The sequence below is a fragment of the Salmo trutta genome, chromosome 6 (genome assembly GCF_901001165.1).
Source record: "Salmo trutta chromosome 6, fSalTru1.1, whole genome shotgun sequence".
Classification (NCBI taxonomy): Eukaryota; Metazoa; Chordata; class Actinopteri; order Salmoniformes; family Salmonidae; genus Salmo; species Salmo trutta.
This window is the reverse complement of record NC_042962.1, coordinates 14,055,750-14,082,178: the sequence shown is the minus strand read 5'-3', so window position 1 is coordinate 14,082,178 and position 26,429 is coordinate 14,055,750. Positions and strand designations below refer to the sequence as shown.

Below are 26,429 nucleotides of genomic sequence, written 5' to 3'. Positions count from 1 at the left end.
ACCGTGTTGTCTCCATCACAACAGTGCAACAGGAAAGAGACGCAGACACGACATTGTGAATATCAATTTTTATTCCTCATATTTGTATTTATTCTCAGGGTCACAGAATTCAAAGTTTACAGAGTTCACACTAAAAATAACCATGACAACCCTAAACCCAATCCAATCTATTCTTCAGCTTCCATATCTCTGCTAGACATCACTAAGCAATTAGACTCAGCTGTTATCCATTAAGCCTCTTTTTATCCTTCCCTATCTCCAATCAGACGCTCTCGCCACACAAACTCACTCACTCACTCACTCACTCACTCACTCACTCACTCACTCACTCACTCACTCACTCACTCACGCTACGTTCCAATATCCATACTAGAGTACCACTTAGAAGGAAGCGATGCTGGCTGTGCATCCTCCTAAGTGTAGCACATGGGGTAGTGTTCTAGTGATGATGGAATACAGCCTCCCTCTCAGGCCACTCCCTCACACACACCTGTCGCCTTCAGTAGGAACACAGTAGGAAAACGCTTTCAAAACGTTTTCTTCCATTTGTTCCAACAAAACCCTTACCAGAGCAGTCCACACGCGGTTCCTTCTGAACGCCACCCTGACCAGAGCAGTCCACACAGTTCCTTCTGAACACTACCCTGACCAGCGCAGTCCACACGCGGTTCCTTCTGAACGCCACCCTGACCAGAGCAGTCCACACGGTTCCTTCTGAACGCTACCCTGACCAGCGCAGTCCACACGGTTCCTTCTGAACGCTACCCTGACCAGAGCAGTCCACACGGTTCCTTCTGAACGCTACCCTGACCAGAGCAGTCCACACGGTTCCTTCTGAACGCTACCCTGACCAGAGCAGTCCACACGGTTCCTTCTGAACGCTACCCTGACCAGAGCAGTCCACACGGTTCCTTCTGAACGCTACCCTGACCAGAGCAGTCCACACAGTTCCTTCTGAACGCTACCCTGACCAGAGCAGTCCACACGCGGTTCCTTCTGAACGCTACCCTGACCAGCTCAGTCCACACGGTTCCTTCTGAACGCTACCCTGACCAGAGCAGTCCACACGGTCCCTTCTGAACGCTACCCTGACCAGCTCAGTCCACACGGTTCCTTCTGAACGCTACCCTGACCAGAGCAGTCCACACGGTTCCTTCTGAACGCTACCCTGACCAGAGCAGTCCACACGGTTCCTTCTGAACGCTACCCTGACCAGAGCAGTCCACACGGTTCCTTCTGAACGCTACCCTGACCAGAGCAGTCCACACGGTTCCTTCTGAACGCTACCCTGACCAGAGCAGTCCACACGGTTCCTTCTGAACGCTACCCTGACCAGAGCAGTCCACACGGTTCCTTCTGAACGCTACCCTGACCAGAGCAGTCCACACAGTTCCTTCTGAACGCTACCCTGACCAGCGCAGTCCACACTGTTTCTTTTGACTTCTCTTCATCTTCCTGTTGCTATAATCTACACAGAAAAATTGGTCTCAGTCCTAGATTAAGTGTTCCAGTAAAAACATTAGAAAAAAGACGTAGACTGTCTTCCCAAGGGGAGGTTCTCTAAGTAAGGCCCTTATTAAGACTGTAACTATACATTAGATGAGTGCCACTCCTGGGGTGCCACAAACAGGGCTTTACTAGTGTTTTTATGGATAACATATTATACAGAGACACACTGGGGTCTCCTGGGATGTATTCAAGATGCCCTGAGCATTGCTTGAGAGTTTTAAAATGTTAACAGTAATAGTATTGAATTGAATGTTTATTTGCAATTAGTGTCAGTATAGCAGCTGAACCTGATAGTGTGCATCTTGAGTACACCGCTAGAGTTCCATTTCTGGACCCTTCAGCGGCTGATGCAGGAGTCTGATCTACCAGCACTGCTACATGTGACCAGGGGTCACCCAGCTTATATCATGTACAAATACACCTGTATGTGTGTGTTTTTGTGTATGTTTTGTTGGTATATATACACTGTGTACAAAACAAAACATGCACTAAATTCTGCTTACTATGCATGCACTGCAGTTTGAGGAAACTATAGACAACTGTTCTCTTTATAATGACAGTATATACACTAAATGTACAAAACATGCTCTTTCTGTGACATAGACTGACCAGGTGAATCCAGGTGAAAGCTATAATCCCTTATTGATGTCACCTGTTAAATCCCCTTCAATCAGGGGTATAGGGGAGGAGCCAGGTTAAAGGAGGACTTTTAAGCCTTGAGACAATTGAAACATGGATTGTGCATGTCTGCCAATCAGAGGGTGAATGGGCAAGACAAAAAATGTAAGTGCCTTTGAACGAGTATGGTAGTAGGTGCCAGGCGCACCGGTTTGTGTCAAGAACTGCAACACTGCTGGGTTTTTCACACTCAACAGTTTTATCGTGTGTATCAAGAATGGTCCACCACCCAAAGGACATCCAACACCTTGTAGAGTCCATGCTCCTACGAACTGAGGCTGTTCTGAGGGCAAAAGGAGGAGGGGGGTGCAACTTGATATTAGGAATGTGTTATTCATGTTTAATACACTCAGTGAACCATTTAGTGGCTTATTTTTTGTGCGGATGTGAACGTGCACACGTATGTGCTTTTCAGCTTTTGAGTGAGTGATGTGTGTATTAGTCGGACCAGTCGTTCTCTTCCAGCTCTGAGTCATCTTCGGAGTCGGAGTACTCGACAGCGATGCGTCTGGAGAGGATGGTGGCCACGTCGTTGCCTACAGGCTCCCTCTTAGCCTGCTGCTCCTGCTGCTCCTGCCCCTTCTTCAAGTGGATACCTACAGCCAGGGAGAGACCGTTAGATACCTACAGCCAGGGAGAGACCGTTAGGTACCTACAGCCAGGGAGAGACCGTTAGATACCTACAGCCAGGGAGAGACCGTTAGATACCTACAGCCAGGGAGAGACCGTTAGATACCTACAGCCAGGGAGTGACCGTTAGATACCTACAGCCAGGGAGAGACCGTTAGATACCTACAGCCAGGGAGAGACCGTTAGATACCTACAGCCAGGGAGAGACCGTTAGATACCTACAGCCAGGGAGAGACAGTTAGGTACCTACAGCCAGGGAGAGACCGTTAGATACCTACAGCCAGGGAGAGACCGTTAGATACCTACAGCCAGGGAGAGACAGTTAGATACAGACACAGTTCAACTAGATACCTACAGCCAGGGAGAGACAGTTAGATACAGACACACTTCAACTAGATACCTACAGCCAGGGAGAGACCGTTAGATACCTACAGCCAGGGAGAGACCGTTAGATACCTACAGCCAGGGAGAGACCGTTAGATACCTACAGCCAGGGAGAGACCGTTAGATACCTACAGCCAGGGAGAGACAGTTAGATACAGACACAGTTCAACTAGATACCTACAGCCAGGGAGAGAGACAGATACAGACACACTTCAACTAGATACCTACAGCCAGGGAGAGAGAGTTAGATACAGACACAGTTCAACTAGATACCTACAGCCAGGGAGAGAGACAGATACAGACACACTTCAACTAGATACCTACAGCCAGGGAGAGACAGTTAGATACCTACAGCCAGGGAGAGACAGTTAGATACCTACAGCCAGGGAGTGACCGTTAGATACCTACAGCCAGGGAGAGACCGTTAGATACCTACAGCCAGGGAGAGACCGTTAGATACCTACAGCCAGGGAGAGACAGTTAGATACCTACAGCCAGGGAGAGACAGTTAGATACCTACAGCCAGGGAGTGACCGTTAGATACCTACAGCCAGGGAGAGACCGTTAGATACCTACAGCCAGGGAGAGACAGTTAGATACAGACACACTTCAACTAGATACCTACAGCCAGGGAGAGAGACAGTTAGATACAGACACACTTCAACTAGATACCTACAGCCAGGGAGAGACAGATACAGACACACTTCAACTAGATACCTACAGCCAGGGAGAGAGAGACGGGTTAGGCAGTCAGCCAGCCAGCCAGCCAGTCAGTCAAACAGACAGAAAAGGAAAGTTCGGTTTGCATGGCCCGTGGCCCAAGGTTGGTGCAACTTTCTCATTTTAGATCATTCCATTGGTCCTAAAGAGAAATCTCAACCCCCCCCGGGGAACCAGGTAATGCAAAACACACACACACACACACACACACACACACACACAGAGAGAGAATAGCTCTGCCACAGAGACAGGTGGGTTAGATACAGATGGGCAGTCTTACCCATGCGTATGGCAGCCAGCAGATCACTACGAGCATCATTAACAGGCTGGGCATTGTGGGGCACGGAGGACATCTTGGGAGTGGTCGAGTAGGAGGAGCCTGGAGGAGGGGGCGGAGGCATTGGGGGAGTTGGAGACACCAGCGACCCAGCGATTGGCGGTGGGGGCAGGGCATAGACACCAGCTGTTCCCATTAGACCTGGGAGAGGAAGTGGGCCTCCGGGGGGCGTGGCAAAGGCAGATTGTGCAGATGGCATGAGAGGGGCAGGAGGAGGGCTGTTTCCATACCCCTCCATACTGAGAGAGAGAGGGACAGATGGAGGGTGAACATGAGGCATTATATTACTCATCATAACCATTTCACAAATAAAAAGTAGGATATGTTAATCGGCCTTTCCACAAAAACATCTCACATATAACCATGATAATCCTACCAACATCTCACATATAACCATGATAATCCTACCATACCAACATCTCACATAGAACCATGATAATCCTACCAACATCTCACATATAACCATGATAATCCTACCAACATCTCACATATAACCATGATAATCCTACCAACATCTCACATAGAACCATGATAATCCTACCAACATCTCACATATAACCATGATAATCCTACCAACATCTCACATAGAACCATGATAATCCTACCAACATCTCACATAGAACCATGATAATCCTACCAACATCTCACATATAACCATGATAATCCTACCATATCAACATCTCACATAGAACCATGATAATCCTACCAACATCTCACATATAACCATGATAATCCTACCATATCAACATCTCACATAGAACCATGATAATCCTACCAACATCTCACATAGAACCATGATAATCCTACCATATCAACATCTCACATAGAACCATGATAATCCTACCAACATCTCACATATAACCATGATAATCCTACCATACCAACATCTCACATAGAACCATGTTAATCCTACCAACATCTCACATATAACCATGATAATCCTACCAACATCTCACATATAACCATGATAATCCTACCAACATCTCACATATAACCATGATAATCCTACCAACATCTCACATATAACCATGATAATCCTACCAACATCTCACATAGAACCATGATAATCCTACCAACATCTCACATATAACCATGATAAGCCTACCATACCAACATCTCACATATAACCATGTTAATCCTACCAACAGTTCAAGAAGAAAGAACAACAGGATGGAATTATTACCAGAGTTCGACAGGTCACAGACGAGTCATGTCAAGACCAAAGCAGATGTGGGTTTTGAGTGTACCAGTGCAGTACTTGACTTGCATGGGATGACAGTACATTACAGAGCCAACCGCTAAGCTCCAGAGAGAATAAAGCCTGTTGTTCATCATCAGATCTAACCCAAACCAATAGCACATTAAACACAACAAACCTTGGAGCCGGGCCAGAGCCACAACAATAGAGCGTACGTGGGTTTGTTTGGTGTCCCTGTGCACATGTCAATGAATGTTAATGTATATTTGAGTGCATTTATGCATCAATCTGTCTGCCAGTGTGTTTATTTATGTGCACTCGCTGACCTGTAGTCCACAGGTCGTAGAGACATGGATCCATTCATGTTCTCAGTGGGAGGGAGAGGGGGTGGAGCATTGTGGGGGCGACCCAGGTTGTATCCCCTGTAGGCATGGTCCAGAGTGGCGTTTCCCTGAGCAGCCAGCTGAGCAGCCAGGAGACTGGGAGGCGGGCCGGAGTACGTGTGGGCGTGACCAGCATGATTGGTTGAGTGAGGGTAGTGGCGTTGGTGGTGGTCAGGCCCAAGACCCCTAAGAGAGAGAAAGGGAGGGAGATGGAGACAACATTTTACAGAATGGCCAGCAGGGGGAGTAAGAGGACTGTCACGTCTCCTTGAACAGCTGACTGAGACTAAATTATCATAGTACTGGGGGAAACCCCTTATTTCCCCTGGGGGAAACCCCTTATTTCCACTGGGGAAAACCCCTTATTTCCACTGGGGGAAACCCCTTATTTCCACTGGGGGAAACCCCTTATTTCCACTGGGGGAAACCCCTTATTTCCATGCGAGTAATAATCATCTATACAGAAATGTATTACAAAGAACAGTAATTATTCCATACTTTTTAACTTTTGATATGTTATCTTATAAATTAATCCTTGTTTTATGTCAACTTTTCATTGACGTCATCATACAGTATGTATGTAACTGTGTGTATTTGGACTGGCCTCATCTCAGGGGACAGTGATCCATCGCAGGTGGCCCCCCGGTGGAGCGAGTGTGTGTGGTGGTGGTCTGGCCTCAGCTCCTTATCCAGGGCCAACATATTCCACTCCTGGCGACGGTTCCGAGCCTTACGCACCTTCTTCACCTCCCTCTGCAACGTCCCGTCCACACAACGCTTCTGTTCCTGCGAGGAGACACATATTAGTGGAGACGGAGGAGGACAAGAAAGAGAAGAAGGGTGAGATTATTTTGATTACTTTGTTCTTCCTCTTCTCCTTCCTCTTGTCCTCCGTGTCCCGCAGCATCTTCTCTCTCCACAGGTCGAAGAAGTAGGAGGGGTCAGTGTAGAACTTCAGCCCCTCCTTGTGGTCATCCCTACAGGGTCAAAGGGCAAACGCAGGTCAGGGTTTGTGGGAAATGAAGTCCACACCATTCCATTATGAGACTACAAAACAAGATCAGGTGAGGTATTTGACTCTGGGTTAAGACTGCCAAGGGTAGGAGACATTAGACAGATCATAGAAAGGGAGGGGGAGAGAACACACCTATATTTGGAGAGGATGTTGAGAGGTGGAGGCTTGTTACTCAGGTTGTACATCTCCTTGACAGGGATGGGAACGCTCCTCGTGGACACCACCTGCTGGTCCTGGGCGGTACTGCTCTTAAACGCCTTCTTCATGTTGATGTCCTGCAGAGAGACTGAGGACAGAGAAAGAGAGGACAAACAAAAAGCGAGAGAGAGAGAGCGTGAGAGAGAGAGAGGACACAGAAAGAGAACGAGAGAGAGGGTTAGGGAGAGGGGGATAGACAGGGTGTGAGGGAGAGAGTTAGGGAAAGGGGGATAGACAGGGTGTGAGGGAGAGGGTTAGGGAGAGGGGGATAGACAGGGTGTGAGAGAGAGGGTTAGGGAGAGGGGGATGGAGAGGGTTAGGGAGAGGGGGATAGACAGGGTGTGAGGGAGAGGGTTAGGGAAAGGGGGATAGACAGGGTGTGAGGGAGAGGGTTAGGGAGAGGGGGATAGACAGGGTGTGAGAGAGAGGGTTAGGGAGAGGGGGATAGACAGGGTGTGAGGGAGAGGGTTAGGGAGAGGGAGATAGACAGGGTGTGAGGGAGAGGGTTAGGGAGAGGGGGATAGACAGGGTGTGAGGGAGAGGGTTAGGGAAAGGGGGATAGACAGGGTGTGAGGGAGAGGGTTAGGGAGAGGGGGATAGACAGGGTGTGAGAGAGAGGGTTAGGGAGAGGGGGGATGGAGAGGGTTAGGGAGAGGGGGATAGACAGGGTGTGAGGGAGAGGGTTAGGGAAAGGGGGATAGACAGGGTGTGAGAGAGAGGGTTAGGGAGAGGGGGATAGACAGGGTGTGAGGGAGAGGGTTAGGGAAAGGGGGATAGACAGGGTGTGAGGGAGAGGGTTAGGGAGAGGGGGATAGACAGGGTGTGAGGGAGAGGGTTAGGGAGAGGGGGATAGACAGGGTGTGAGGGAGAGGGTTAGGGAGAGGGGGATAGACAGGGTGTGAGGGAGAGGGTTAGGGAGAGGGGGATAGACAGGGTGTGAGGGAGAGGGTTAGGGAGAGGGGGATAGACAGGGTGTGAGGGAGAGGGTTAGGGAGAGGGGGATAGACAGGGTGTGAGGGAGAGGGTTAGGGAGAGGGGGATAGACAGGGTGTGAGGGAGAGGGTTAGGGAGAGGGGGATAGACAGGGTGTGAGGGAGAGGGTTAGGGAGAGGGGGATAGACAGGGTGTGAGGGAGAGGGTTAGGGAGAGGGGGATAGACAGGGTGACAGACCTCATAGACAGACCTCACATCGCTACGTCAATGAGTAACGATGTCACTTCCTATTTCCGGTGACCTCTAACCCCTGTCTCACCTTCCTCCACGGTGGAGTCCAGCTGGGTGACCTTGACGGCCAGGCGATCGATGCGGTCCTGCAGGGAGTTGGCTCTCAGGTAGAACGTGTTGGCCTCATTGAACAGCTCTCCGAAGATGTCCTCCGCATGTTTACCTGCAGTACAAGAGTAGACAGATGGATCATGTGGTTAGCATGACATCCTGGTGCACTACATTATGCATACTATGCATGCACTGCACATTGAGGAAACTATAGACAACTGTTCTCTTTATAATGACACTGTATAAACTGAGTGACAGACTGACAAGGTGAATCCAGGTGAAAACTATAATCCCAATGTAGAAAATAGAAAAATAAAGAAAAACCCTGGAATGAGTAGGTGTGTCCAAACATTGGACTGGTACTGTGTACCACAAATTAACTTAAGGCACACATGTTGCATTCCAGGTGACTACGTCATGAAGCTGGTTGAGAGAATGCTAAGAGTGTGCAAAGCTGTCATCAAGGCAAAGGGTGGCTATTTGAAGAATTTGTTAAACACTTTTTTGGTTCCTACATGATTCCATATGTGTTATTTCATAGTTTTGATGTCTTCACTATTATTCTACAATGTAGAAAATAGTAAAAATAAAGAATAAACCCTGAATGAATAGGTTTATCCAAACTTTTGACCGGTAGTGTATAAGTACATACATATATATATGTAACCAATACCAATATATATGTATATATATATATATATATATATATATATTATATATATATATATATATATATATATATATATGTATATATATATATATATGTAACCAATGTGAAATGACTAGCTAGTTAGTGCACTAATAGCGTTTCAATTGGTGAAGTCACTCGCTCTGAGACCTTGAAGTACTTGTTCCCCTTGCTCTGCAAGGGCCGTGGCTTTTGTGGAGCGATGGTTAACGATGCTTCGTGAGAGGCCGTTGTTTATGTGTGCAGAGGGTCCCTGGTTCGAGCCCAGTTAGGGGCGAGGAGAGGGACGGAAGCTAAACTGTTATACACACAGTTGAAGTCGGAAGTTTACATACACTTAGGTTGGAGTCATTAAAACTCGTTTTTCAATCACTCCACAAATGTCTTGTTAACAAACTACAGTTTTGGCAAGTCGGTTAGGACATCTACTTTTTGCATGACACAAGTCCTTTTTCCAACAATTGTTTACAGACAGATTATTTCACTTATAATTCACTGTATCACAATTCCACTGTATCACCGTGCCTTTAAGCAGCTTGGGAAATTCCAAAAAATTATGTCATGGCTTTAGAAGCTTCTGATAGGCTAATTGACATCATTTGAGTCAATTGGAGGTGTACCTGTGGATGTATTTCAAGGCCTACCTTTCAACTCGGTGTGTATTTGCTTGACACCATGGGAAAATCAAAAGAAATCAGCCCAGCCCTCAGAAAAAATATTGTAGACCATCACAAGTCTGGTTCATCTTTGGGAGAAATTTCCAAATGCCTGAAGGTACCACATTCATCTGTGCAAACAATAGTACGCAAGTATAAACACCATGGGACCAGGCAGCTGGCATACCGCTCAGGAAGGAACGCGTTCTGTCTCCTAGAGATGAACGTACTTTGGTGCGAAAAGTGCAACTCAATCCCAAAACAAAGGACCTTGTGAAGATGCTGAAGGAAACAGGTACATAAGTATCCATATCCACAGTAAAACGAGTCCTATATTGACATAACCTGAAAGGCCTCTCAGCAAGGAAGAACCCACTGCTCCAAAACCACCATACAAAAGCCAGACTATGGTTTGCAATAGAACTGTTTGGCCATAATGACCATCGTTATGTTTGGAGGAAAAAGGGGGAGGTTTGCAAGCCGAAGAAAACCATCCCAACCGTGAAGCACGACGGTGGAAGCATCATGTTGTGGTGGTGCTTTGCTGCAGGAGGGACTGGTGCACTTCACAAAATAGATGGCATCATGAGGTAGGAAAATGATGTAGATATATTGAAGCAACATCTCAAGACATCAGTCAGGATGTTAAAACTTGGTCGCAAATGGGTCTTCCAAATGGACAATGACCCCAAGCATACTTCCAAAGTTGTGGCAAAGTGGCTTAAGGACAGCAAAGTCAAGGTATTGGAGTGGCCATCATAAAGCCCTGACCTCAATCCTATAGAAAATGTGTGGGCAGAACTGAAAAAGCATGTGCAAGGAAGCTTACAAACCTGACTCAGTTACACCAGCTCTGTCAGGAGGAATGGGCCAAAATTCACCCAACTTATTGTGGGAAGCTTGTGGAAGGCTACCCAAAACGTTTGACCCAAGTTAAACAATTTAAAGGCAATGCTAACAAATACTAATTGAGTGTATGTAAACTTCTGACCCACTGGGAATGTGATGAAAGAAATAAAAGCTGAAATAAATCATTCTCTCTACTATTATTCTGACATTTCACATTCTTAAAATAAAGTGGTGATCCTAACTGACCTAAGACAGGGCATTCTTACTAGGATTAAATGTCAGGAATTGTGAAAAACTGTACATGCATACATATATAAACTCAGCAAAAAAAGAAACGTCCCTTTTTCAGGACCCTGTCTTTCAATGATAATTTGTAAAAACCCAAATAACTTCACAGATCTTCATTGTAAAGGGTTTAAACACTGTTTCCCATGCTTGTTCAATGAACCATAAACAATTAATGAACATGCACCTGTGGAACGGTCGTTAAGACTAACAGCTTACAGACGGTAGGTAATTAAGGTCACAGTTATGAAAACTTAGGACCCTAAAGAGGCCTTTCTACTAACTCTGAAAAACACCAAAAGAAAGATGCCCAGGGTCCCTGCTCATCTGCGTGAACGTGCCTTAGGCATGCTGCAAGGAGGCATGAGGACTGCAGATGTGGCCAGGGCAATAAATTGCAATGTCCGTACTGTGAGACGCCTAAGACAGCTCTACAGGGAGACAGGACGGACAGCTGATCATCATCGCTGTGGCAGACCACTTGTAACAACACCTGCACAGGATCGGTACATCCGAACATCACACCTGTGGGACAGGTACAGGATGGCAACAACAACTGCCCGAGTTACACCAGGAACGCACAATCCCTCCATCAGTGCTCAGACTGACTATGGGCACAAACCCACCGTCGCTGGACTAGACAGGACTGGCAAAAAGTGCTCTTCACTGACGAGTCACAGTTTTGTCTCACCAGGGGTGATGGTCGGATTCGCGTTTATCGTCGAAGGAATGAGCGTTACACCGAGGCCTGTGCCTGTACTCTGGAGCGGGATCGATTTGGAGGTGGAAGGTCCGTCATGGTCTGGGGCGGTGTGTCACAGCATCATGGGGCTGAGTTTGTTGTCATTGCAGGCAATCTCAATGCTGTGCGTTACAGGGGAGACATCCTCCTCCCTCATGTGGTACCCTTCCTGCAGGCTCATCCTGACATGACCCTCCAGTATGACAATGCCAGCAGCCATACTGCTCTTTCTGTGCGTGATTTCCTGCAAGACAGGAATGTCACGTGTTCTGCCATGGCCATCGAAGAGCCCGGATCTCAATCCCATTGAGCACGTTTGGGACCTGTTGGATCAGAGGGTGAGGGCCATTCCCCCCAGAAATGTCCCGGAACTTGCAGGTTCCTTGGTGGAAGAGTGGGATAACATCTCACAGCAAGAACTGGAGATGCACTGCAGTACCTAATGCAGCTGGTGGCCACACCAAATACTGACTGTTACTTTTGATTTTGACCCCTCCCTTTGTTCAGGGACACATTAGTCCATTTCTGTTAGTCACATGTCTGTGGAACTTGTTCAGTTTATGTCTCAGTTGTTGAATCTTGTTATGTTCATACAAATATTTACACATGTTAAGTTTGCTGAAAATAAATGCAGTTGACAGTGAGAGGACGTTTATATACTACCATTAAAAAGTTTGGGGTCACTTAGACATTTCCTTGTTTTTGAAAGAAATATTTTTTGTACATTAAAATAACATAAAATTGTCAGAAATACAATGTAGACATTGTTAATGTTGTAAATGACTATTGTAGCTGGAAACGGCACATTTTTTATGGAATATCTATATAGGCGTACAGAGGCCCATTATCAGCAACCATCACTCCTGTGTTCCAATGGCACGTTGTGTTAGCTAATCCAAGTTTATCATTTTAAAAGGCTAATTGATCATTACAAAACCATTTTGCTATTATGTTAGCACAGCTGAAAACTTTTGTCATGATTAAAGAAGCAATAAAACTGGCCTTCTTTAGACTAGTTGAGTATCTGGAGCATCAGCATTTGTGGGTTCGATTACAGGCTCAAAATGGCCAGAAACAAAGACCTTTCTTCAGAAAAACTCGTCAGTCTATTCTTGTTCTCAGAAATGAAGGCTATTCCATGCGAGAAATTGCCAAGAAACTGAAGATCTCGTACAACGCTGTGTACTACTCCCTTCACAGAACAGCGCAAACTGGCTCTAACCAGAATAGAAAGAGGAGTGGGAGGCCCCGGTGCACAACTGAGCAAGAGGACAAGTACATTAGAGTGTCTAGTTTGAGAAACAGACGACTCACACGTCCTCAACTGGCAGCATCATTAAATAGTACCCGCAAAACACCAGTCTCAACGTCAACAGTGAAGAGGCGACTCCGGGATGATGGCCTTCTAGGCAGAGTTCCTCTGTCCAGTGTCTGTGTTCTTTTGCCCATCTTAATCTTTTCTTTTATTGGCCAGTCTGAGATGGCTTTTTCTTTGCAACTCTGCCTATAAGGCCAGCATCCTGGAGTTTCCTCTTCACTGTTGACATTGATACTGGTGTTTTGTGTCAGACAGGTAGGGGAAACTAACTGAGATGGACTTGAAGATTGGTACTATCAATTCTCTTTCTGCCATTCTTCTGGTAACAAATGTAACTAACAAATAGACCAGGGCATCACTGCCATGGAAGGTCCTAGGGGAAAAATCCACAGCAATCAATCTTTGCTAGAGACAAGTCTGTTTAGGTCAGCGTCAATACGTTTTAACAACGCTGAACTTTTGTGTGTCAGACGCAAACGCACGCATGAATGCATGAATGCACACATACGGCGCGTGCATGCACACGCACAATATAGACTATTTCTGTCACCATACTGACAGGATGACCTCTGGAGAAACATCTAGACTATTTCTGTCAACATACTGACAGGATGACCTCTGGAGAAACATCTAGACTATTTCTGTCACCATACTGACAGGATGACCTCTGGAGAAACATCTAGACTATTTCTGTCACCATACTGACAGGATGACCTCTGGAGAAACATCTAGACTATTTCTGTCACCATACTGACAGGATGACCTCTGGAGAAACATCTAGACTATTTCTGTCACCATACTGACAGGATGACCTCTATCTAGAGGAAGGAAGGAAGAGAGATCTAGCATTCTGAGTTCCATCAACTCTGACCTCTCTTCATGGTTCTGACATTCAGTCCACCTCCACACACACACGGATACACACACACACTGGTCCCTAGCTCAGGCCTTCCTTTGTACCCAGTCATTATATTATCCCACACAGGCAGCTTGCTGAAAGGCCCACTCCCACCACAAGAAACTTAACAATGACCTGAGAGAGAGAGAGAGAGGAGGAGAGAGAGAGAGAGTACGGGAGAGGGAGAGAGAGAAATGAGGATGGAGAGAGAGAGAGAAGAGCGACATCGAGAAGGAGGAGAGAGAGGGAAAGAGGGAGGAGAAAGACGCGAAAGAAAAGGAGAGAAGAGAGCGGAAAGAGAGGGGAGAGGGGGGAGGAAAGAAAGAGATAGTAAGAGCGAGAAAGAGGGGAAAGAGTGGAGAAGAGAGAGAGAGAGGAGAGGGGAGCGAGGAGAGAAAAATGAAATGAGAGAGAGGGGAGAAAAGGAAGAGCGAGAGGAGAAAGCGGAAAGAGAGGAGGAGGAAAAGAGAGAAGAGAGAGAGAGAGAGAGAGAGAGGAAAGAGGAGGAGAAGGAGGAGAGAGGATAGAGAGACGGAGGGAGAGAGTGAGGAGAGAAAGAATAGAGCGAGAGGCAAGGGAAGCAAGAGAGGAGACAGAAAATAAGATGGGAAGAGAAAGAAAGAAAGAAAGAAAGAGAGAGAGGAAAGCGAGCGAGCGCGAAAGAGAGGAGACAGGGAGGAGCGAAGAAAAGAGAGGAGAAAGAAAGAAAGAGAGAGAGAAAGAGAGAGGAGAGAGAAAGAGAGAGGAGAGAGAAAAAGAGAGAAAGAGGAGAGAGGAGGAGAAGGAGGAGAGAGAGAGAGAAAAGAGAGAAAAAGGAGAGAGAGAAAGAAAGAAAGAAAAAGAAGAGAAAAGAGATAGAGAGAGGGAGAGAAGAGAGAAAGAAAGAAAGAAAAAAAAAAAAAAAAAAAAAAAAAAAAGAAAGAAAGAAAAAAAAAAAAAGGAGAGAGAGAAAGAGAGAGAGAGAGAGAGAGAGAAAGAGAGAGAGAGAGAAAAAGAAAGAAAGAGCGAGACAGAGACAGAGAGAGGGACAAAGTTGGGGGAGGGAAGAAAACAGAGTATGAGGAAGACGTAGAAAGCAAGAAAGTGAGGATCGAGAGAAAGAGAGAGGGGGAGCAGTGGTGGTTGGATACTGGGTATAAGAAGTGAGGATCGAGAGAAAGAGAGAGGGGGAGCAGTGGTGGTTGGATACTGGGTATAAGAAGTGAGGATCGAGAGAGAGAGAGGGGGAGCAGTGGTGGTTGGATACTGGGTATAAGAAGTGAGGATCGAGAGAAAGAGAGAGGGGGAGCAGTGGTGGTTGGATACTGGGTATAAGAAGTGAGGATCGAGAGAAAGAGAGAGGGGGAGCAGTGGTGGTTGGATACTGGGTATAAGGGAGGAAAGAATATGTCAATATATTCCACAGGACACGATATGGGTTGTGTCATGGGAGCAGCCAGGGTATTCAGTACACCCAAACACACACACATATTCTGAATGTATTCTCGCGGAAATATCTAAACAGGATTACATCCTCCTGTGGGTCTATGATGACAGAGTCTTGACCTAGCGACCTCTAGGTCTGATCCTAACAAATCAATCACTAGATCATCTTCTTATCAATGTCAAACAGGACGGTGCAGTGTGCACTGCAGCAAGAACTAGAAGATAGTGATGAGAGAGTATTTTAATGCGAGTGTGTAATAGTATAATACTGTAGTGAACGGCGGGACAGGGAAACGAACCTGGGTCACTGGGGTGAAAGGCAAACACCCTACCCATTGCACCAATAGCGTTAACTCACTTGGGAATTGTAACATGTCTCATATAGTGAGGATCAATACAACATGAGCAGCATAAACATGTTATTCATAGGTGTGGAAGAAGGCAATGATAATGACATATGTTACTGTTGACACACTGGTATAAAGCGTATGAAGTTGTTTGTAGTGTGTGGTAAGTGCTCTGAGAGAGAGAGAGTGTGTGTGTGTGTGTGTGTGTGTGTGTGTGTGTGTGTGTGTGTGTGTGTGTGTGTGTGTGTGTGTGTGTGTGTCTGTGTTACTCAGGCTGCTGAGCTGGCGGATGATGGAGGAGAGGGTGTTGTTCATCACACACTCCAGTTCACTGCCTACGCCCTCTGGCAACGCCCCCCGGCACAGGTGGCGCGGATCGATGTTCCTCTTCACCAGAGGCATGGTGCCGCCTCACACTGTCACACCTAGAGAGAAGCACAGGACACACAATACATATGATATATGACACACTGTACTTACATAAAGGACGTACTTACAGACAATTTTTGTTTTAAGTTATAACTATTGCAAGTATAAGTATGGTAAGTATAAACACACACACACACACAGTCACTTGGCCAGACGTATTACCACACACTAACAAACACACAATCCTATTCTTCGAGACAGGGTTAAAGAGACTAGGAATACAACTGGGACCCGTCCAGACCCGTCCAGACTGTAGTAGTAAACAGTAGCAGGCCAACTGCAGACAGATAAAGGTATTAGGAAAATAAGCTACAGTCCTGCTAATGCTTTCCAGCCTTACCACTGCCCCAGATGTATGGTCAACAGTCCAAACATACACACACACACTCTCTCCCGTGGCGTGCACGCTGAGACCCATTCCCTTGATAGTTCAGACCAACACACACACTCTCCAATGCAATTGGACACATTCACTAGACACTAAGGATTAAGTTGCCCTTCCTTGACACTAATCTAAGGTGAGGTTAACATCTTCCCTAGAATGGTTTAAATCAGGATCTGAGGAGGCTACGCTGATCCTAGATCTGAGTCTAAGGGCAGCTTCTACAGCAGATGAAAAAGGGATCTCAGAAAGCATCGGAGCGGCCATCTTATCTGGGCCTCTCCCTGCTTCCTGTTTTTGCGACTTCCGCCCCGGCTTCAGCTTCCTGTCCTCCCAGAGGAGCAGCAGAAAGAACAATACAGCTACAGCTTGAGGAACTGCGGGGGGGCCAGACACCCAACAGCAAAGCTGACTCCTTAGCCATGCTCTTCATTTCAGATCTAGCATGCTAGGCTGTGTGTGTCATTGATGAATAGGGGGTTTTGTGAAGAGAAAGGGGGATATCTTGTCAGTTGTACAACTGAATGCATTCCACCGAAATATGTCTTCCGCATTTAACCCAACTCCTCTGAATCAGAGAGGTGCGGTTGGCTGCCTTTATCAATGTCTAGGTCATCGGTGCCCGGGAGCAATTGTTGTTGGGGGTTAACTGCCTTGCTTAAGGGCAGAACGGCAGATTTTTCCAACTTGCTGGCTCAGGGATTTGAACCAGCGACCTTCGGTTACTGGCCCAACAATCTTAACTGCTAGGCTAGCCCCTTTGATGGTGTTGACAGAGAAAATAGTCATTTCTGACCACCAAGTAGCAACCTCCCCACAAGGCTACGGCAGAGTCCCCAGCTGGCCTCGGTCCAATACCCCCTGCCAAGCCCTGCTTACAGCCATAAACCCAATAAGGGACAACAAAGGAGAAATTACTCCATCATCGTCTGCTGCCACAAGACTCACTGAAAACAGCTAATTAGGTCTGCTGTTAAAGAGATAGAGCCATGGTTTGGGTATGGAACCAGGCCTACATTACTATAGAAAAACGCTAGTCTGTGAAATGTGTTGGTCTGCTCTGCTTGTTCTGAGTATAGTTAACATATGCCATGAGTTTGATTGGTTCTTGTCTGGTGTGACAATGGGGAGATAATTAAGAGGTTGCGGTGGGGAGGCAAATGAAAGGAAGGGGGAGAGAGGAAGGGAACATGTGTGTGTGTGTGTGTGTGTGAGGGGGTAAATAATGTGTATATGGTGTGAAAGAGTAGTGTGTGTGTGTGTGTGTGTGTGTGTGTGTGTGTGTGTGTGAGGGGGTAAATAATGTGTATATGGTGTGAAAGAGTAGTGTGTGTGTGTGTGTGTGTGTGTGTGTGTGTGTGTGTGTGTGTGTGTGTGTGTGTGTGTGTGTGTGAGTTAGTGAGGAAGGGGGTGTGCAGGGGCCTCAGGGAAGCCACTCTGAAAGGTTCCTAGGACAATAGAGCTCCGTTCACACGGCAACAGCAGAGTGCTCCATGCATGCCTCCCCCTCCGCTCCCCTCCTCCTCCCCAGACCTCCTTTACTACACCCTGAAAAGAGGGCACTCCACTCAGAAAGGAAGAGAGGGGAGAAAGAGAGAGACACATGGTAAAATAGAGAGAGTTTAGATTACGATTTCTTATAGTTAGTCACATTCAGGTTTGCAAATGTAGTTGCAGTGTGCAGTGAAATTCTTAAGCGCCGAGCTCCAACAGTGCAGGTGTGAATGAAACAATAATAATAATAAAATTAATATTATATACACCAGTGATGGTCGGTGCCGTTTAAGATTAGGGAGGACGATACATTTCTTTATGAATATGGCCTTATTTCTATTACAGCATATTGGATCACTGTCATTCATATTCCATTTACCCAGTTCAATGTAAAATCGATAGGTTTAGGCTACTAGATGATACTCTAATTTCCCTGTCCCCATCATAAGTGCGCTACAACCTAGCCTATTAATGACAGTTTACAATGTAGGTGGACAGGTCAAGTACATTTTTCGTAATCAAGGTGAGAAACAGTGACACATTCAATACCGCCTTGTACACTGTTGCCTGCATCTAGCTGATCTAGGGTGTAGTCATTAGTCCAACGGCTGCAAACGAGAGTTTCTATTTCACAAATTCAGGTATATTAATCCCTATTTCGTTCCGTTTGCTTCCGTTTAAGAAACGTTTTTCAACAGAATCGGCAGATCACACGCTAAACACAGTTCACTTTCATAGCTGCCACATTCAAACAGCATGATCACTTTGCTCGTAATTCCTTCTCGCATCTATGCGCTCTCCTCCTCGCTCACCTTTTCCCTTTGCTTGTGGAATCCAGTGCATAACACATCAGCTGTCTGTGACCAGGCGAAAAAAACTTTCCAAGCCAAACCTTCATATCATAACCGTTACACACAGACTACACCATTGTCACCATATTATCTAATGTTTAAGTCAACATAGTTAATAGAACTAACGCATTAGTAACTGGTTCTACGATGTAAAATGCAATTTTCACATCCATTGTTACATTAGTACATAACTCTTAATCAGACTTAATGATTATTAATGATACTTTAATACCATGCATACGTGGAACAATGATTTTGTCTTAGTCAACGTTCTGACTCCAAAGCGTTGAGCGCAGGCCATGTAGCCTATTCCTATGCGCACTGAGGCATGCGATCGCTCCTATTACACACATAGGACAGAGACACACAAAACCCCGACATAACCCGGAAAATATGAACAAAGGAAACCACACATTGAATTAAATAAACAGAACTTACCCCTCATGAGTCTTGAGAACATTCATGTGCACTATAAACATCGTGCCCACTCAGAGCAGGGTAACAAATGGTTGGCTAAATGAAAATGTATCGTTGGACTATCAAACGTGAAACAGAAATGTCTACGTGTTGCAATAAAGGGTAAGGGGATGGAATGATGACACGCTAGCAATTATTGAAGTATTAGGTGGAATTTAGATTTACCACATAGGGCTTATGCATTTAAACGTGTGAAAGCAACAGAAAACATTTCAATAAGAGAAAAAAAGTTCTCCACTGGCGGGAGTTTGGTCTTCGAACACAGTAATAATTCATTTTAAGTACAAGTTCCAAATGCAAGCTTCATAAGTAAATTATTAATTTAAAGCAATTGTTACATATCAAAATACCAGTAGGCCTATGCTAGTAATTGTTGCCCCATTGCTGGTGATCTTGCAAAGTAAATAGTTAATATTATTGATCACCCCCAAAAATATTTTTTATTATGGCAATCCTCTCTTCCTACAATTTGAGTTTTCGCTGCACCCGATCCTATAGCTGTACAGTAAATCAGCAATCTGTTGGCTAGCTCACCCGACCTGCGTTGATTGACAGTTTACTGGTCCAATCAGAGTTCAGAGTGTGCGTTTCCCTAGCCAATCTGTTGCGGGTTTTTTTCTATTGCAAGGGCGATGCTGTGGCTACTGTCTCAGGCTGCGTGTAGAGTAGGCCTAATCCACATAGAACATATGCCACAAAATGAGTGACAAAACATGTTAGATCATTTCAAGTCATCAGTCTCAAGACAAAGTCGAGTCCCGAGTCTTGAGGCTCCAAGGCAAGTCTCAAGTTATTTTATTTTCTATCAAGTTGAAGTATAGGTGGGTATAGGTCTCAAATCAAATTTGTCGACAACTCTGATTGATAAAGCATATAAATAGCGTGTCAGGATTTGATTAGAGCTTTGATCGAAAATTCAAGCCTCATGCTTCCTGAGCCATACATTAAATACATTTTATGAGCCCTACACTAAAGACACTTTATGATCACAAGCCCAAAAAACCCCAAATGATTGTGCCGTTATTCAATATATAGGCTACTGCACATTACGCAGGACAGAAAACCATAAGAGCCCATTGACGTAGCTAGCTATGTGCTCTCATGGGTAAATAATTGAAACTAGCTCCAGTAGGCTAATCTTTTTGAGTGTGAGTGTATTTCTTTACTGTATTGTGTTAAACTGTATTATATAATGCACATCATTCAAACCATGATAAAGCAGAAGAGAACATGCGATTCTGGTGGAGCACATGCAGCCTACAAAGTTACAAGCACAGGCTAGAGAATTAGATTTTAATTTTGAAATATAATAGGGCCTATTTGTATATTAGTAGGCTGACGCATATATACCTTCCATTACATTTCCCTTAATGTTATTAGCCTACCTCCTCTTTCTTTCTCCATTGTTGCTTCATTCTTTCCTCACTTTCAACAGCTAATTAAACGAGTTCTGTTGTCCTCATCTCCATCATTCTAATGACATGCTAAATAATATAGGACTAGAATTAGATGCAGATGGCTTTCACTTCTCTTCACGAAGATTGAATGGTTATGGGACTGAATAAATAACTGCTAACCAACCACGTTCGCTCTTCTTTCAAACTACCCGTGAGTTGTATTGGCTGCTGTATTTAACATTCAGAAAACAAGAGCTTGCGTCCCTTTTCGAATTGTCTATTGGTATAAGAAAATGGCATGGACAAAAATGATGGGACCCTTAACCTAATATTTTGTTGCACAACCTTAAGTGGGAATCACTGCAATCAAATGTTTTCTGTAGATCTTAATGAGACTTCTGCACCTGTTAACAGGTAGTTTGGCCCACTCTTCCTGAGCAAACTGCTCCATCTGTCTCAGGGTACCTTCTGCACCTGTAAACAGGTAGTTTGGCCCACTCTTCCTGAGCAAACTGCTCCATCTGTCTCAGGGTACCTTCTGCACCTGTAAACAGGTAGTTTGGCCCACTCTTCCTGAGCAAACTGCTCCATCTGTCTCAGGGTACCTTCTGCACCTGTTAACAGGTAGTTTGGCCCACTCTTCCTGAGCAAACTGCTCCATCTGTCTCAGGGTACCTTCTGCACCTGTAAACAGGTAGTTTGGCCCACTCTTCCTGAGCAAACTGCTCCATCTGTCTCAGGGTACCTTCTGCACCTGTAAACAGGTAGTTTGGCCCACTCTTCCTGAGCAAACTGCTCCATCTGTCTCAGGGTACCTTCTGCACCTGTTAACAGGTAGTTTGGCCCACTCTTCCTGAGCAAACTGCTCCATCTGTCTCAGGTTTGATGGGTGTCTTCTCCAGACTGCAAGATTCAGCTCTTTCCATAAATGTTAGATAGGATTGAGATCAGGCCTCATAGAAGGCCACTTCAGAAAAGTCCAATGTTTTGTTCTTATCCATTTTTGGGTGCTTTTAGCTGTGTGTTTTGGGTCATTATCCTGTTGGAGGACCCATGACCTGCGACTGAGACAGAGCTTTCTGACACTAGGCAGTACATTTTGTTCCATAATGCCTTGATAGTCTTGAGATTTCATTGTGCCCTGCACAGGTTCAAGGCACCCTGTGCCAGGCGCAGCAAAGCAGCCCCAAAACATAACTGAGCCTCCTCCATGTTTCACTGTAGGTATGTTGTTTTCTTTGTGAGCTTCATTTTTTCATCTGTGAACATGAAGCTGATGCGACTTGCCAAAAAGCTCCGGTTTCGACTCACCTGTCCAAAGGACATTCTCCCAGAAGGATTGTGGCTTGTCAATATGCATTTTAGCAAATTCCAGTCTGTCTTTATGTTTTTCTTTCAAAAGTGGAGTCCTCCTGGGGTCTTCTTCCATCGAGCCGACTGTTGCTCAAAAAGCGACGGATGGTGCGATCAGAAACTGACATACCTTCAGTTTGGAGTTCAGCTTGTATCTCTTTGGCAGTTATCCTTGGTTCTTTTTCTGCCATTCACACTATCCTTCTGTTCAATCTGGGGTCGATTGTCCTCTTGCGGCCGCGCCCAGGAAGGTTGGCTACAGTTCCATGGACCTTAAACTTCTTAATAATATTTGCAACTGTTGTCACAGGAACATCAAGCTGCTTGGAGATGGTCTTGTAGCCTTTACCTTTACCATGCTTGTCTATTATCTCTTCAGACAAATCTCTCCTTTGCTTTCTCTGGTCCATGTTCAGTGTGGTGCACACAATGATACCAAACAGCACTGTGACTACTTTTCTCCATTTAAATAGGCTGAATGATTGATTACAAGATTGGGGACATGTGTGATACAAATTAATTTGAAATATCACTATAATCCAATTATTTATTATCTTTTCTAAGGGGTACCAACAAATGTGTCCAGGCCATTTCAGAATCTCTTTGTAGAAGAAGCAATTATTAATCTCTTTCCACAGCTTCTTTGCTTTATTCTATGACATACCAAAGGCATGCAAGTATACATGATAAAATAGCTTTTAATTGCATCCCTTTTCAGGAGGAATGAAGCACTATTTTAATGAGCTGTAAGGGTAACAACAAATTTGAGCACGTCTGTATATCAATCTTGAACAGGATTATCTTTTTCAATGCAATTTTAATGGAATTGATGAGAGAGAGCGAAGAAGACGGCTTGTGAATGCTCTGATTTAAATGGAATTGATGAGAGAGAGCGAAGAAGACGGCTTGTGAATGCTCTGATTTAAATGGAATTGATGAGAGAGAGAGCAAGACTGCTTGTGAATGCTCTGATTTAAAGCAACGATAGGCTGTTTCAAAACTCTGCAGCTGCAATAATTTAAAAAACAAGGTGACCCCCGAAAGCCAGGTGGAGAAGTGTAAATTAGACGCGCATTCGGTCTTTATATTACTGTAGCATAGACTAGGCCTACATTTGCTGCAGTATATCTGTCACAAGGAAAAAAGTTACCATGATGAGATGATAGGTCTACATGCATTGTGAACTGCGCTCCATACGGAGATGAGCTGTCTGTCCCCACCCTGAGCGTTGATGACTGATCATGCAGAGAACAGAGTGAAGGCCGTAAAGAATACATATTTGGACTTGCATATAATAATTTAACAGTTCCATGTCACATCACTATTTACATTAATAATTTATTATAATTGACCGTTTCCTCACAGTTATATATCCCGGGAAAAGTGAGTGGTTAAATCTCGATAACCGGACATCCTCCAGAAATTGTCATAATTACTGTGTAAGTCTATGTAAGGGGGTGAGAACTATGAGCCTCCTAGGTTTTGTATTTTAGTCAATGTACCCAGAGGAGGACGGAAGCTAGCTATCCTCCGGCTACACCGTGACGCTGTTGATGCTACTGTAGACCTTCTTTGCAAAATAGTGTGTTTTAATAAATTATTTGGTGACATGTGAATATATTTAGTATAGTTTTATCTAAAAATAGCTTTTTAATATACACAATTTTTATGAAATTCACTGAGGAGGATGGTCCTCCCCTTCCTCCTCTGAGGAGCCTCCACTGATATGTAAGAACATTTGAGAAAGAGAGAGGTGGGGAGAGAGAGAGAGCAAGAGAGATGTAAAACACTAGCGAGTTGGGGGGGAGAGAGAGGTGGGGAGAGAGAGAGAGCAAGAGAGATGTAAACACTAGCGAGTTGGGGGGGGATGAGAGATGGTGGGGAGAGAGAGAGAGCAAGAGAGATGTAAAACACTAGCGAGTTGGGGGGGAGAGAGAGGTGGGGGGAGAGAGAGGGGGGGGAGAGAGAGAGAGCAAGAGAGATGTAAAACACTAGCGAGTTGGGGGGGGAGAGAGAGGTGGGGAGAGAGAGAGAGCAAGAGAGATGTAAAACACTAGCGAGTTGGGGGGGGAGAGAGAGGTGGGGAGAGAGAGAGAGAAAGAGAGATGTAAAACACTAGCGAGTTGGGGGGGAGAGAGAGGGGTGGGAGATGAGAGAGAGCAAGAGAGATGTAAAACCACTAGCGAGTTGGGGGGGAGAGTGAGAGAGAGGTGGGGGGAGAGAGAGGGGGGGGAGAGAGAGGTGGGGGGGAGAGAGAGAGGTGGGGGAGAGAGAGAGAGCAAGAGAGATGTAAAACACTAGCGAGTTGGGGGGGAGAGAGAGGTGGGGAGAGAGAGAGAGCAAGAGAGATGTAAAACACTAGCGAGTTGGGGGGGAGAGAGAGGGGTGGGGAGAGAGAGGGGGAGAGAGAGAGGTGGGGGGAGAGAGAGGTGGGGAGAGAGAGGGGGAGAGAGAGAGGTGGGGGAGAGAGGTGGGGGAGAGAGAGAGGTGGGGAGAGAGGTGGGGAGAGAGAGGGGGGAGAGGAGGGGGGAGAGAGAGGTGGGGAGAGAGAGGGGGAGGAGAGAGAGAGGGGGGGGAGAGAGGGGGAGAGAGGAGAGGGGGGAGAGAGAGAGGGGGAGAGAGAGAGGGGGGGAGAGAGAGGGGGGAGAGAGAGGGGGGGAGAGAGAGGGGGGGAGAGAGGTGGGGAGAGAGAGAGGGGGGGAGAGAGAGAGGGGGGAGAGAGAGGGGGGGAGGAGAGAGAGAGAGAGAAACTGCACGTAGTCAAATAAAGAGTAATGCTCTAATACAAACACACGGGAATAGCTCCGCCAGGCATATAGGCTACTCTGACAAACTGATAACTTTAATGACAGAGTTAAAGTCATTTTCTCTGTCATACACACAAAACCACTATAGCCTCTCAGACGAGCAGCACATTCGCCATCTCGAGAGCTCAGAGAGCAGAGGGCCTTTGAACTTCACTGGAGGCATCCTGACTGCTGCCACCAGGATGTAGTTCATGTGTCTCCCTAAAGACCCTCTACGCCCACACACAGCTTTTACTATGGATGCCGAAATTCCTGAGCAGGGAAACATTATCAATTTATGAGTCAAGTACAGCCTTTGGCGCGAGCTCGTGGTGGGGTCATCAATATTGCAAGATCAATTACGTCAGGTTACACATTGCCCTACAAATTACGCTAAAACTCCAACTCTGACATTGCTAGATCATGGATGATCTCTACAGCATGCCTATTTGCCCTGATAGACACTTATATTAATAAATATACAGGCTATATTAATTATAGCCTGTGACCGTTATAATAATTGACATGTCACTGCCCTACATTCACAGAATAATGTAGCCCATTGCACATATTAACAGAACAATTGTAGTTAATCCATCTTGCTTTCAGTAGAGTGGGTGAGCAACAAAACCAGCCGCCTGTGCACAAACACAACACACACAGCCTATTCTACACACGCAGACACAACACTGATGGCAGCGCGATCAATCAAAGTTCCTCCGTGTCTCTTCCCGTTACTGATGGGTTGGTTGACCTACATCTGTTTAACGATTCTATTTCCCAGCCTGCATCGATAGCAACAATATTATAACCCAACTTAGTTCTAACACTTTCTACATCAAATGCATTTTGTCCGTTCCAGTAAACAATAACCAACCGGTTCTGAGCAAGGCAGCGGCCAAATGGAGTGTGCAGAAATAGGCTAGAATTGTATTTAAAGAATCGGGCCTTGGACACAGAACTCGTAAAGCCCTTGTGCTTCATCATTATAATCTATTGAGTGTCCACTAGTGGTGGCCGGTCGCTATGTCCAGTCAGTGGTTCGACCATTTGGATTAACGCAATTCCACACATATATATACACATAAAAAAAAAACATTCAATTAGGGGGAAATATAAACAGTTTGGCAAGTAATATTCCGATTCTTATGAGTTATAAAAGCATAGTAAATACCCTCACCAGCAGTCAGAAATGTAATAGATTAATCTGGCAGCATGTCCCGTTAGATACTCCTCTTGTTCGCGCTGCCATCTGTGTCCCTGGCGGTCTGGCCACTCTAAACAATCCAACACGGGGGGCGGGATACTCCGTCAGCCTCCGCCAATCAGCATCCAGCAACAAAGATTTAATAAGTAGTGGGTGTTCCCATTGTCAAATCGCAACCCTTGAAAGGCATGAGTGACATGGAGGTTCCCTGTCGGGCATGGATAGGGCGGGGTCTCAGGGTGTGTAGGGGAGGCTACAGCGGGTTTACCATTTTATGCAATCCAGTCCCCATGCCGTGTTAACGTTAAAGGCTTAAAAGAAACACATTTTGGGGGATGGAGGATTTGGCCTACAGTTTAAATGGGTCCTATAACTGGGGCATCTTTTGAGAGGGTTTTCTGGGAGCAATTGACACGTGGCAGTGGTGGGTTTAATGATAGAGTTGGACTGATTCCATTCTAGCAGCTTTAGTAACGGACTGGGATGACTGCTTGTTTTAGGGATGCACAAGCTTTGA

At 45.6% G+C, this 26,429-nt stretch overlaps 1 protein-coding gene across 2 annotated transcripts; it reads right to left on the bottom strand.

Moving 5' to 3' along the window:
* Positions 1–2,415: 2,415 nt before the first annotated feature.
* Positions 2,416–25,989, bottom strand: LOC115195485 (wiskott-Aldrich syndrome protein family member 3-like). Of its 2 annotated transcripts, XM_029755374.1 has the most exons (10): positions 25,886–25,989; positions 15,806–15,961; positions 8,306–8,440; positions 6,987–7,140; positions 6,699–6,816; positions 6,444–6,625; positions 5,783–6,025; positions 4,202–4,497; positions 2,636–2,783; positions 2,435–2,470 (listed from the first exon to the last, which is right to left on the bottom strand). In XM_029755374.1, coding segments are annotated over exons 2-10 (1,410 nt in total). In that variant the 5' UTR covers positions 15,939–15,961; positions 25,886–25,989; the 3' UTR covers positions 2,435–2,469. The 2 variants fall into 2 exon arrangements, with proteins under 2 accessions (XP_029611233.1, XP_029611234.1); XM_029755373.1 differs by having other exon boundaries at positions 2,416–2,783.
* Between the last annotated feature and the right edge of the window lie 440 nt (positions 25,990–26,429).

What these genes read in the sequence shown, in the direction of transcription:
- LOC115195485 (XM_029755373.1), bottom strand. Translation starts at nt 15,938, where the DNA reads ATGCCTCTGGTGAAGAGGAACATCGATCCGCGCCACCTGTGCCGGGGG. An exon ending in GGACTCCACCGTGGAGGAAG is followed by an intron (nt 7,141 to 8,305) that starts GTGAGACAGGGG and finishes CTCTGTCCTCAG; the next exon opens with TCTCTCTGCAGGACATCAAC. An exon ending in AACATCCTCTCCAAATATAG is followed by an intron (nt 6,817 to 6,986) that starts GTGTGTTCTCTC and finishes TTGACCCTGTAG; the next exon opens with GGATGACCACAAGGAGGGGC.